This window comes from Varanus komodoensis, unplaced genomic scaffold (assembly GCF_004798865.1).
Source record: "Varanus komodoensis strain SLA01 unplaced genomic scaffold, ASM479886v1 scaffold8, whole genome shotgun sequence".
In the NCBI taxonomy this organism is placed as follows: domain Eukaryota; kingdom Metazoa; phylum Chordata; class Lepidosauria; order Squamata; family Varanidae; genus Varanus; species Varanus komodoensis.
In genome coordinates this window covers 31,789,113-31,803,049 of record NW_025336481.1, presented here as the reverse complement: position 1 = coordinate 31,803,049, position 13,937 = coordinate 31,789,113, and the positions used below count along the sequence as shown (strand labels likewise).

At 40.4% G+C, this 13,937-nt stretch overlaps 1 protein-coding gene across 5 annotated transcripts in view; it reads left to right on the top strand.

Annotated features, from left to right (window-relative positions):
* Positions 1-13,910, top strand: part of PDLIM3 (PDZ and LIM domain 3) — a 43,907-nt gene extending 29,997 nt beyond the window's left edge. For 3 of the 5 annotated variants that reach the window (XM_044455102.1, XM_044455100.1, XM_044455099.1), the window contains exons 4-8: positions 1,831-1,898; positions 5,496-5,759; positions 10,313-10,443; positions 11,279-11,390; positions 12,121-13,910. In XM_044455102.1, coding sequence (XP_044311037.1) covers positions 1,831-1,898; positions 5,496-5,759; positions 10,313-10,443; positions 11,279-11,390; positions 12,121-12,310 — 765 coding nt within the window. In that variant the 3' untranslated portion in view covers positions 12,311-13,910. Of the gene's footprint in view, positions 1-1,024; positions 1,204-1,830; positions 1,899-5,495; positions 5,760-10,312; positions 10,444-11,278; positions 11,391-12,120 lie in introns of all 5 variants that reach the window. The other 2 variants (XM_044455103.1, XM_044455101.1) reach the window with 2 other exon arrangements.
* Positions 13,911-13,937: the final 27 nt, after the last annotated feature.

Below are 13,937 nucleotides of genomic sequence, written 5' to 3'. Positions count from 1 at the left end.
AAACATAATGGTCGCCGCCTGCAGTAAGCACTCAGTGTGCGACCACACAACCAATCATAAGTCGAGCAGTGTCACAAGCCGAGCAGCGCCATCACAACCAGCGTGGACAAAGCACGCATGCACTGGACTCGACACACAAGCATGCACCATTTTAATGATTTTGCCGCCGACCTGCTACACTCGACAGGGCGATTCAAATCTACATGGACCAAACATCAAATTTTCAAAAGTTACTTTTAAAACTTGGAAAATCTGTTGAAAAAAAGGTGCTGGAACTCTGTTCTAGGACAAAAAAAGCACTGCATACAGATATAGGAAATCTATCCACTTACAAGGGGCATGGTATTTTTTTGGTTCAGAAAAAAGTTTTTCCAGTTTACTTGTGATATGTTTATTCAGAAGTAGATGTTACTGATTTTAAATGCTTAAGTAAATAAGTAAATATGCATTCTTAAGTAAATATGCATTCAATTGCAGTCTTATTTGACTTACTCTGAGATGGATGCTTGATGGATATGTGGCTGCTGAGACAGTGATAGCCTCACACCTCTTCTTCCCTTCCTCAGCATAGTAATCCAAGTGTTATATAATGTCATTGCACTAAGATTTTTCCATTCTTGCATCCTGCTTCATTTTTTTGGCTGCTCCTAACAGAGCCTTCAGTGCAGGCATAACATGTAATTATTCTTCTTAATTTTTTACTAGATCATACTGGGAAAAAGGAGGAAGAAGTATGGAGCTTGTTGATTTTTGGCCAGCCCCTCCTCTGTAACATCCAGTTATACTCAAACTGTTATGACACTTCTAGAATAACAGTTTGAGTGTATCTTCCCTTTTGCTTGTACAATTTTCAGTAACGAATCATAGGATGCTTGCTTAGTAGCCTACTAAATCAAAGCTTCTGTTGTCACTTTGCAGCAGCAAGATGTGTTGTGATACTACATAGCGGTGTTGTCAGTTTTGCTTGTTATTGGCTTCAATGTGCATTGTAGCTTTGTGTATTTTGTCTGCCTACTATGCACAGGAATTCAAGCCTATTGGTACGGCTCACAACAGAAGGGCCCGGCCTTTTGTCGCGGCAGCAAACCTTGATGACAAAAGGCAGGTAGTGAGTTCTGCCTATAACTCTCCAATTGGGCTGTATTCATCTGGCAATATACATGATGCTCTTCATGGACAGCTGCGGGGCCTAATTCCTGAAAAGTAAGTGCCGTGCTGTTTCACTGCCATGCCGGTATACCTGGTTTCAGACTTTTGGGTCCAGCTCTTGATGTTTTATTTTCTTTCTTGATGTCCAGAATTTAAGAAATGCTCCTGTAAAAATAAGTGACCATGTAGGAGAGACCAATATTACAGATATATATATTTCCCATAGTGGGATGAGCACAATCCAGCCAAAGTTGAGGACCGAAGCCTACATTTCTGTGTGCGTGCACACATGCACGAACAGGAGAGAACACTTTTTAGGGTTGTTTAGCTTACCTTTGAGCAAACATGGATAGGATCAGGTTGCAGTCCTGTTGATCTCAGTGGGAAATACAAATGTACAACCAGATCCCAAGCACATTTTACTCAACTGTAGCCCCACCAGTTTCAGTGGGGCTTATTCCCTAGTATGTGGGCTTAGGCTTGGAGCCTGAACAGTGCTTGATTTTGGCTTGATTGTACCCAGTGCTCTCTTTCTTATAACAACAGCAAATATGTTAATACTACTACTTTATGACTTACAACTCAATAATTTGCTATGTGTCCGTAAACTAATCTTCTTTAGAAACAAATGTACAGTGATTTGCTAAATGTTGTTTTTGTAACCCTTTCCTTTTTTTCCAGGACATGGGCTACTTTGAACACAAGCATAATATTCGGCCCAAACCTTTCGTAGTCATGGGCCCAAGCAGGTTATAAAATTGATCTGTAACTGGATGCATGGTGTGTTTCGTGGTTGCGCACAAAGAAACTGAAAACAGTAACATTGGTACATCAGTATGTGTAAAGCTTTCTAATGAATAAAATGTTTGCTGTGTGGTATATATAAATCTGAAATCAAAGGCCATTCCTAAACAGCGAAGAGCTGATTATTATAATGGTGAAATGGGACTTATTAAGTGGAAATACTGCTCAGGGTAATCTGCTAAATTGTGATATTCCCCAGTTAGCATCAATGGATCTTCCATCAGATAATATCTCGGCATGTTCTGTGCCAGGAGAAAATTGAAAGCTAGCCTAATGTGTACACATTTCCAGGACAGTAATTTGAAAAGTATATGTAAAATTTGCGTGCATATTGTGTCACAGGAGCGCATCCTGGCCCAGAACCAGCAGTAGACATGAGACCACCGCACAGCTTCTGTATGATACTGTGATATCTGGCTGTGAAGCTGGGAGGGTGTATGAAAGGCCCAAATTCTCAGTTGCCCAGTATGTCTCAAGAGCTAGAACAGGCAGCAGTGACTTGGTGGTTCTAGTGTCAGTGGGGAACTCAAGGTTCTGGCCAAATTGTATAGGAACTGTCCATGGTGCTGAACCTAGTTTGAGCTTTGTGGCTCCCACCAAGGACAGCTCCTGTAAAGTTCAGATTGGATCCCGGATTGGATATACTGCCCATGTGGCACTGGAGCTACCATCTTCCACTGAGAACAGAGGTGCAAAATCTCAGGCCTATGTTGCCCTCTAGGGTTCCCTAGGTGGCCATGGATTCCTCAGCAATTCTCATAAGATTTTATGGAAGATGTGACTGTAGGATAAAATGTGTACTACAGAAAATTAAAAGAGGTTATTGATGCTTACATCTTGAAGGTCAGTGATAATTCATAATGTGTAAGAAATCAAGCACTTCTGCACTCATCTTATTCCACATTCAGTTTATACAGTTGTCTATGAAACTGTTTGAGTTTACATAGCAATATACAAAACTGCTGGAAGACATCTAACATATTTTTGCTAACTGTACTCCCTCTCCCAGCCCCTCCCCCTCCCCAGTTGCTTATTTCAGCACCTATGCTTGGCTTTTAAAAAATGCACTTCAGGTTTTTGAGTTAATACTATCATTGCTGACAAGTCTTGCTTCTGGTTGCCAAACATGCATCCAGATTTTTTGTGTGTGGCTGAATGGCTGTCCCCTTGTATGGATATTTGGCTGAGGGGTCTGGCAACTGTCCAACTGCATACTTGCCCTGGGCATGTGAGGCTCTTCTGGAATTCTTTGTCTTGCCTTTGATGGTAAGGAATGTGCTTTTCTTCAGCTGTGTGACAACATGGTCCTACATAAGTTCCAGATGACATTCTTGAAGGAAGGCTGGCCTACAGTTTGATGAGGAAATTTTGGATAAGGATCTATGAGGCAAATAAAGCTGTTGCTAAGCTGTGGGCAATATTTAGCTCTATGTCATATATGTGACAATAAATACCTGAAACTTAGTGAATGTTGGCATTCAATTGTGAATTGTGACAAATTGTGAAAATCTAAAAACTGAAATATACTGGTAGATGCCAACAGCTGCATACATGTGTGTCAGAATTCACCAAAATGGATGTGATAGAAATTTCGGTTTTGACTGGTCCTGAAAACTGGCATGATTAATAATCTCCAAATTTTGGAAGTTAACAGTGCAGTCTTATGCATGTCTACTCAGAAGTAACACCCACTGGTTCAGTGGGACTTACTCCCAGATAAGTGGGTATAGGATTATAGCCTAAGACTGCAGTCATGTACACTTACCTGGGGCTGGGAGCAAACCCCATTAAAATCCCTAGTGAACATGCATGGGACAGCAGTTGCACAGTAGGGTCCTATGCCTGGTTACCTGGAGGAAATTTCATTGAAATCTGTGGGTCTTGGTTATGAGTAAACATGCATGAGAATCTTGCAGAGTCACTGAGTTTGTGCTCCAAAGCCAGATCAGGTTTATCCAGAAGTTAGCCTCATTATTTCCATTGTATTTACTTTTCTGCTAAATCAGCTCACAACCTTAGAGCAGCTTCACATGTTACAAGTCAGTGATGGCAGAAGATGTGCAAGTGACTTGTACATTCACTTATGTTTCCAGTTTGATGTGCAAGAGAGGAACTTTTGCATCTCTACCACTGCAAAGTCCTGGCTGGGAAATGCTGGGAGTTGTAGTCCAACACTTCTGAAGGATAACAGGTTGAGGAAGGCTGCCCTAGGGTATCACACAAAGGTCCTTATTCATTGTAAGTGAATTATAGCAGATTACTTCACCTTCCCTGGACAGCTCTTCCCCAGAAAGGGAAAGCACTCCTGAGGGAGTCGGGGCCTAACCACTGATCGGGGCTGGATCCCTCAACTGGCTCTGCATTTGATTAGAGCTGCTGCACATATTTTGTGCTATTTACTTGATTTAAATTACTCCCACCAGAGGTATTTCCTAGGCAGGAGGGAAATGCAGCTACAGATACTATAATGGTATCCTCCTTCCTACCCCCTTGTAAAGTTATTAGCAACTGCAGAAGGTGATTTTTAGATCAGGCAAATCTAAATTTTGAACTAAAGTTATCCATTCACTCCTTTGATTGAAAACAATATATAAATGTGAAAAATAAATCAATGAATCTAAATTAAATACACCCTGCCCTTAAGCTTTAAGGAGTTGATGACATTGAAGAAAATTGAGCAATAACATTTAATATGGTGCTTTCCAAATGATTGTCAAAAGAACTTGTAAGTGCAAATTTTTCTATCTTTTTCTATAAGATTGTTTCACACAAGAATTTTCAACCAAGGGGGAAAATGGGATCAACTGCACATACTGCATTCCTGTTCTATGTAGATTTTGTTTTGGACCATTGAATATTGAAGATTGGAGACTCTCATAATTAAAAATGGCAAAGCATGGCTCCTTCATCAATCTGAAACAAATGCAAGAATATGTATCTGACACGTGTGCTTGAATGATTCATGTAGCATCAAAGTCTAAATTAACAGTCCAGAACTGCATTATTAGTTCATTAGTGCTTAGAAGGGTTATAATTACCACTACTTGATACCTTGTTTGAAAGTGGATTACCTGGTGTTAAGAAAGCATCACATGTATTGGCCCTGTGTTATGATCTAGAATGGAAATATGCCAATTATGCAAGATATTTTATAGAAAGGGTTGGCAAGGTAACTTTGCCTTCTAAATGCTTTTTTTGATGCTGACCTATCTGAATCTAGTCAGATTCTTAACCAATGTCTTGCCTTCCTGTAATTATGTGTTGAAAGGTTAGTGTAAGACTTGGTGAAATTCTGAAAAATAATACAAAGGAAGTTTGGCATAATGCTTGCCATCATGTTAAACTTATGACAGATTATAAGTTGAAGAAATAAAACATGAAAAATGCAATTTCACAGCATCTGATTTTGATCCCTTTCTCTTGCATTTGATTCATTTTGTCTCTTCCACCACTCTTGAGAATGCTTCTGCACCTGCTCTTTATCTTTTTATGTTTTTTCTGGTTCGCATCACATATCTTTTGTGTACTGGTTTTTGGCACAGTGTATGCAGCACTCCTTCCGGTATTGACGGCGGCAGCGGACGTAGCACACCCTCTTCAGTTAGCACTGTTAGTACTATCTGTCCTACTGAACTGAAAGCTGCAGCTAAGATGGCCCCCAACATTCCCTTAGAAATGGATCTTCCTGGTGTCAAGATTGTACATGCTCAGTTTAACACACCCATGCAGTTGTACTCAGATGACAATATTATGGAAACACTGCAGGGACAGGTTTCTACAGCCCTGGGGGAACCAACCCCAATAAGGTAATCGTAGCCACCATGTATGCTCAGCATAGATCCTAGTGCATGAAGAATGCTGCCATGATTGGTCCTTTGCTTCATTTAGTTATTAAGGTTATTAAATGAAATGACTTGTGCCAATATCCTGAGTCCATGTGCAACTTGAAAGCTTCCCTAATGCCCATTTGTCATTGATTTTCAGTGTGATATGGATTACAGCCTTGGTGAAAAGGGACAACTTGCATGTGACAGCCCACCAAGGCCATAAGCCAACCAAGGGGTTGATTGGTTGCTGCATGGCCCATGTGAGCCCAACAGACAACAGGGCTCATTGGGGTTGCTCACCCTTTTTCTCCCCCTTGATCCCCCTGTAGGTCTCTTAGAGGACACCATAGGAGGACTGGCTTGTCTTCCCTTTTCCCATTTACCCTTTTTCACAATCGGTTTTGGCAACCACTGGCATTCCCATAGAAGTACCCAAGTGCACAAAGAGTTTTTTCTTACTCCCATTATTTGCACTAGCGCAACTGTGTCCCTGGCAAAAAGCAACCTTTGCCGTATCCAAAAAAACAAAAACAAAAAACCCTTTAAAGGGGACAAGAGTCTTGACAGGTCAACCCCCCCCCCGCCCCCCAAAAACAGGGATAGGAATCTCATGGGAAAGTGCCAAATGCAAATCACCCTGCGCACTGTTGGGACAGTAGGAAGATGAAGTTGGGAGGGGTTGTAAATCACACAAGTTCCACTTCACAAACAAAGGTTATTCACAACCTTGCTTTGACAGCTTCCATTTTGGCATCTGTCAAAAGCAAGCAAAAGGGAAAGAAAAAGCCTATTGCAAGCCTCTTTGGAGTAATGTCCGGTATTGGTTCCTGCTCCACCATGTCAGCAGGCACCACCCAGGACATTGTCCAAACTGAAACGTCAAATTCCTGCACTTACACAACTGCTGTTAAATTATAATAAAAAAATTCTGCACATACTGAGCGCACAACTTTTTAATCAATTTCAAATGACCTGACAGCCTCTCCAAGGTACCTCTGAGCACTTTGAAGATTTCATTGGCTATCATAATAAGAATAATGAAAACTGTCAAGCTACTTCTGTGATTTCTAAAATGATAACGAGTAAATGAGAAGGTGGGGGGGACAGCCAGCCAAAACCTGCTCACAATCCAGGGCAGCGAGAGCAGGCATGCTTGTTAAGAGTACCAAGTTGATTTTGCTGCTCTTGCCAAGTTGCTTGGTAGCTGATCCCAAGTACCCACAATGGGGCTGGCCACTCAGGTTCAGACAAGACGATTCATTGTGGGCACAACTCCTAGAAAAAGCCATGAGTTGCCAGCATGGTGTTCTGCCCTCAGGCAACTATCACTGTGAGAATCAGTGTGGGTTTGCACAACACAACAATCCACTGTGGGCAGCATCCCATGATGGGTTATTGTGTCATGCACATCCATTCATTGTTTCATGGAAGACGTAGCACAGGATGGCAAAATGAACTGCAAGCTGAAAATTGTTAATCATATAAGTTCCCACAAACATCATCTTACAAATCTGTACAAGAATTTGCTGATGGTACAATAGGAGATGAGAGCAGACAACAGAAGTATCTTTACCTGTCTTTAGAATTCTCCAACCCCAGCAATGCTTTATTGTGTGCTTCCAAATGCCCTTTGAAATGCCATCACCCGCCTATTGGAATGAATTTTGCTGAAGGTGCTGACACAGTGACACAGTTGTTTATAATTTATAATGCTCTCATGTTTGCCCTCAGCCTTTTTTCTTTTCACAAAAACATCTCTTGAGGAGGAAAAGACAGAACAGCTATATAACGTCTCTTGATTGGTGGTACTACAAGCCTTCTGACTGAAAACATTTTATGTCAATGCTTTCTGGTAGCGAATCACTGAAAGCTGAATAGACTGTCTTCATACATTTCTGGGCGTCAATTTAATTGTTCAAATCTAAACAATACGGTTGGGGTATTCAGGTCTATGGCTGATTCATTCAGAGGCTTGTCATCAGTGCAGAGTGAGAGAACATCATTGTGCTCCATGTTTTTGATAGCCAGGTATTTTCACACATCTGGCAGCAGAGGGGATGAGAAGGACACTGCAGCACCTTAAGAATAACTCATATGCTCACCTCCCCACTCCCCTCTTGGCCCTACCCCCCAAAAAGCCACCTAATATCTTTCCCCAAGGTCACGTTCTCAATGCCAGAGAAGCAGCCAGTGTGGTTTGCAGTGGCTGCAAGGGGGCAGGGATGAAGAGCACCAACTCCCAGCTCCGAAATCAGAGCACAGGAATGCAAAAATTCCAGTCATCCCGCATAAGCTCTTTTGGGGCCATAGAATCTTATTTCTTATCTGGCATTACACTGATCAGCTGGAAAAATGGAGTTTGGTTCTCTTTCTGGGAGGTTTTTAAGCTTCAAGAGGCATTTGCAGATTTTAACCACAATTAGTGAAGGAAGTACTGAGTTTCTGGTTCATGGAACAGTGTTCAGAAACTAGGAATATCTATTATGTTGCATGGAATTGTCACCTTCTAGCACAGGTTGCACTTCTTAAAACAAGGAGCATCAAATGTGATAGACATATTCTTCATTTCTGCTACAGGCAGCTGTATAGTCTAATAATATTGTTTTGTACTATTTTAATTTGATTTAGATTTGCATATTTAATTTGTCATTAGCCACTTGGCCAAATGTCTAGGAATGTTATACTTAATAAATAACTATCCCTGCATGGCTAAAACTTTTTTAACCTAAGTGCACTCACTTTTAAACTACAGGACATTGCACAATCTCACTGAAATAGACCATGCTCAAAACAAAGCAAACAAAAATACATTTGCACTGAAGTATGTAGCTAACTACAACACTAGAAAATAATTACAAAATTGTCTCAACTTGCTGTGTGCTGCTAAAATTGCTAAACCAGATGGATATGATTCTCTTTGGTAATTAGAAAGGGAACTGACTTTAGCTATTCTGGAATCCTAGACTAAATTACATTTATCATATTACAAGTAGTAGCAAACATGCTTTTGGCAACCATTCTGGTAAAAAGAGCTCTGAGGTGTCTCTTGATGGGGTTTGTTTTCACTAGGCATGAACTTGGAAATGCCTGTCTCATTGCCCTAGAGTATTTTGTATCTAGCATCTAACACCAGTCTTCACTCTCTTGTGAGATGTTCCCATTGCCTTCATGTTGGCTATTTGATATCAAGACCTAAATCTAAATTGATGATCTGTGATTTCTTTTGGAATCTGTATGTACATGTACTCATAAAGCCTATTTCCAGGCGGCAGGCCTATGTGCACATACCTAGGAATAAAGCCCACTGAATGCAGTGGGGCTTACCTCTGAATAACCAAGCATAGGATTGAACTGCAACAAATACTTCTATCATTTGTGCCTGATACCTTGAGACTCTCTGCTGTGGGTTTCCTTCCCTCAGAGGCTGGGGCAGGGACTTCTCTGTGTTAGCGCCCTGTCTCTACAGCACCCTCCACAAAAGTGCCCACTTGGCACCTATACTTGTATCACCCCATACTCACTGATCCAGGAGTATGGCCCATTGAACCCCATACTCAGTGGGAGATACTTCTGAATAGGCATGCGCATTAGATTATACTGTTAGGCAGCAGATGAAGACCATTTTATTTTCCCTTTGGTTAAATGACTTTATGGTTTGCTGCTTTGCTTTTGATTGTAGGATTGCGGATTACATACATTTGTGACATTGTTATTTTTTAAAAAAATAAGGACTTTTTAAAATGTTTGTTTTGCAAGCTGTTGTAAGCAAACGCTATTGGAATACAAGGTAAATATATTGTGTAAATACATTTGCATAAAGGAGCAACCTTTAATATTTGGACTTGTCTTGGCAGGCACTTATCAAGTTCTCAGGTTCAATGCTATATTATATTATATTATATTATATTATATTATATTATATTATGGTCTAAGCAAGAGCACAGGATATACCTTAAGGGAGGGATATTTCTGTCCCACCCTGAAAGTGAGTACAGCCAATAAAACATCTAAACTTCCAGTTAAATTATTTTGGCCTGCATATGGCTAAAACATGCTTTCTGCCTCTGACTTCATCAGTACTATTTTTATTTTTATTAAAATAATGGAAATATGCCAAATTGTGACTTTTTAAAGGAATTTAGACTATGGCCTGGATCCAAAGGACCATGAAGCTAGTTTCCCCAGCCAAATTAGATTTGAACTTCTGTTTCTTAAACATCAGAGGCCTCCCACAAGTTCAAAAAGCATACCTTTTCTGAAATCAAGGAGAGCTTCCAAAAGTAATTCAAAATATAGCTTGTATGTGAGAATGTAGGTGTCTGCCATTCAAAGGAAGGAACTGGACAAGTCCAAGCTTGGGGATAACTGAAGTAGCTTCTTTAATCCTAGTCTGTGTAGGAATATAAAATTATAGTATATAGTCATAACTCAGTTTTATCGTGCATATTTCATAGGCTGGCGTGCTAATGTTTTCTCCTTTCATTCTGCATTCTTTTTCCATCTTTACTGAATATCCTCCATTGACTTTGCAGTGACCCAACACCAGTTGCAGTGCCCCAGTCTGATGTTTACAGGCTTCTACATGATGACCAGAAGGGGCCTAGTCAACCACGTCAGTCTGGTTCCTTTAAGATACTCCAGGACATGGTCTCAGATGAATCTGGTTGGTTGCAGTTATAGCTATATCTTTCTTCATTTAAATTGCATACATGTGCCTTCCTGGAGCTAAGCAGGATTGGATCTGCTCAGTGCCTTTTTTGGGGGGTTTATGTATGCCACCCTGATTCCAGGATGGAAGAAATGTGGGATATTAATGCAGGGTGTTGTGGGAGTTGCAGACCAAATGCCTCTAAAGGCCACCAGGTTGGAGAAGGCTGAATTACATAAATAAAGGAAAGCTAAAATATAATGTGCAGAATGATACCAATTGCAGATGCAAATCAAGTTAGTTAAATAGAGTCCATTTAAAATACAATATTTTAAATCATATAATAAGGCAAGCAGTCATGGAATAGTAAAATAATAATAATAATAATATTAATAATAAATTATTTAACTGAAAAGCATGTGCTAATTTATTGTGTGTTCCTACAGTCCACTTAAGAGTAAGTTTTATTGTTTGTGTAGGGCTTACCTGTTAGTATGTATGCATTTACTCCCTGGGAACTGTTAACTCTTTGACTTATTGAGTTTCTTCAACTGCTGTTTTAATCTATTTGTTTTTATGAGTGTTTTAATTTAGTTTATTTTAGTCTTGGTTTTGCTGCTGCTATCCACTTTGGGTGTCATTTTTATACATATTAAACTACCTGAAAATATAGTTCTGCATTCATTCTTTGACAGTAAAACATGGAATTGTTATTAGTAAAGTCTGTTTTATTCAAGAGATATAAACACTTATAAATTATTTCTAAATTTTTAATTCTAGAAATGTAGAAACAATCTCTGGCTATGTACTGTTCTGTAACCAGATGTGCATCTTTTTGCCCTTTCTTTAGATGGGCGGCCCAGTGGTACAAGAAGTGTGAGAGCACCAGTAACAAAAGTGGCTGCCCCTGGGGGAAGTGTGCCAAAGGTGCCCTTGTGTGACAAGTGTGGAAATGGAATTGTGTAAGATATTTTATTTACTTATAGTAAATTTATATCATAGCTATCTGAAGGTACTCACTTCAGTCTAGTGGGGGGAAATTGGAGGGATTTCTCTTTCACACTATTAAACAAAAATGGATTTATTTATGGAGAGCATTTTAACCCTGCTCTTCCTACAGCAGTTTGCATACCTTCAATCAAAACTAGAAAGTCCTGACCTGCAAACTTGCAATCTAAAAGACTTGACACAAAAGGAAAAGGGTACCCAGAGGGAATAAACAAACACAATCAATCCAATGTTCCAAATTGCTATTTTGGATCGCATCTCTGTATTTGATTGTATCATTTTCACAGCAGAACATGCTTTGAAAAGGTTACAAGCTGAAGGTCTGGGGCAACACTATAAAAAATGCCTCATCTCATCTGTTGCTCCAAAGTGAGGTTGGCAAAGCTTCTTGGTCCTGCAAGCTCTGCTTGTCTTCCAATGAAATTCAGCCTCAGTAGAGGGTGCCTGTCAGACCTGCACAATGCAGAATGGCAGTAGCTGCATAGATGAAGCTCAGAAATTGCAAAGTAGAAGGTGGTTGAAATTGACACATGGGGTTGCATTCACCAGTTTAATCTTGGGCTTCCGGCCTGTAGTCCTATTTTAATTTTTCCAGTCTTGCTTCTTAAGCTATATTCCTGATGTCTTTATTGAATGGAAAGGGATTTGATGTCGTTCTTTTTTCTGTTCTCTTTGACAAAACAGTGGCGCAGTGGTAAAAGCACGGGATAAGTACAGGCATCCGGAATGTTTCGTGTGCTCTGACTGCGGCCTCAACCTGAAGCAGAAAGGCTACTTCTTCGTGGAAGGGCAATTATACTGTGAAGCGCATGCGCGGGCTCGCATGCGGCCTCCGGAGGGATATGAAGCCGTTACTGTTTATCCCAATGCTTAACTCTTTGGAGAAGCAAATACCTGCATGCACACAAATGACAAGACGTTATTGGCTTCCAGCAGCTTCCAGCATACTGCTCTTTAAAAAGCGGGGAGGGGGAACAGAATGGAGAAGCTGGGAGAAGGATGATGTTTCTAGTAGACAAATTGGTATAGATGGAATAATTCCTAAGGCATTATCACAATAACTCCCAGTGTAATCTGGCACAGTGCAAAGTTAATATGACATAATGTACTATATTAAGCCACAGCTGAGTACTTGTATGTTGGTTACTTACAGCTTCCTACAGTGAAAGAACCCTCTCTTTGCCCAGATTTTCCCATTCAATTTCTGTACAAGTAGCCTCCTGAAAAGGGACTTAGTCCACAAGTAACCTCAGCACTATATAAGAATAAGATATCCTTCAGGCTAAAGATGCACACAGACACCTCTTGTGCTGTAAACATGGTGTTAAATCTGTTTTTATATTAATGCCTGAGTTGTATCCAGTATTAGTCCTACTTAGAACAGACCCTCTGAGATGAATGAGACTTGTCAAGCTAACACTGAATAGAACCCAAATGCTGATATTTGAGTTTGTCCCTCCCTGTTCACTTGCTGCTACTGCCATCACCAGCTCCTCCTTGTCCAGTTGCAAAGGCAAGGCTACGGCTGCTAGGTACTGGAGAAGGACTAGAAGCAGAGTTTCAGTTTCCTAGCCAGAGGAGGAAGAACAAAACTTGGAGAAGCCACGCAGACTGACAGATGAGCCAACAAGTTGGAGCTAGGCTTGCATATTAGCATTCAGTGCTGCAGAGATATTCTAGAGACAAATGTTGGTATAGAAACAGAGGTCCCAGAATGGTCAGCTGTTCCTATACTGCATATGTCTTTACCCTTCAGCCATTATGCCCTTTATTGTTCAACACAACACTATTTTTGTTTATACCAACCTTTTCCAATCAAGTGCCTTCTAGATGTGTCAGATTAGAACACCCATTATCCTCAATCAGCAGGGTTGGGGAAGGCTGCATTATGCCATAAGATGGGCTTATGTTCCACATCTCAAAATGTTACATGATACTGAAGAGACAGGAAAAATTATTCCCAGATTTAAATATGCAATTTCAGTACCATAGTTCCTTGTCCTCATTGCAATTATGCTCTCTGAACTAAGTGAATAAATACATGAAAATATCAGAATCAAAGAATCATGTGATTAGTTCCACACGGAGTTGGGGTACTGGAGTTGCAATTCTTGGAAAGCAGCTATCTGTGCTCCAGGGCAAATAATTTGCCATGGTCTGGTGAGAATGATGTGTGTGCAGATGTGCATGAGTCTGAATACACATTTGCATCAACTGGCTGAATATATGCTGATAAGAATGCACATCTCCATCCAGGGATATTAGTTGCAACTAAAGCTGGACTGTGGGCTTTGCTTATGATAAGGTGGGTGGGTGCTATTTGTAGAATGTTTATTAAAAAAAAAAACTGGGCATGTGCAGGTTCTTGAACAATTAGTTCTTCAGAACACTCCCAAGGTGGTTTGCAAGTATAAAGAGTTGCACATCAATAGGACTTCACTGTACAGATACACATTAAACAGCTTTTTAATGCCTTTTGCAGGAGCATTTATTTCTGGAAT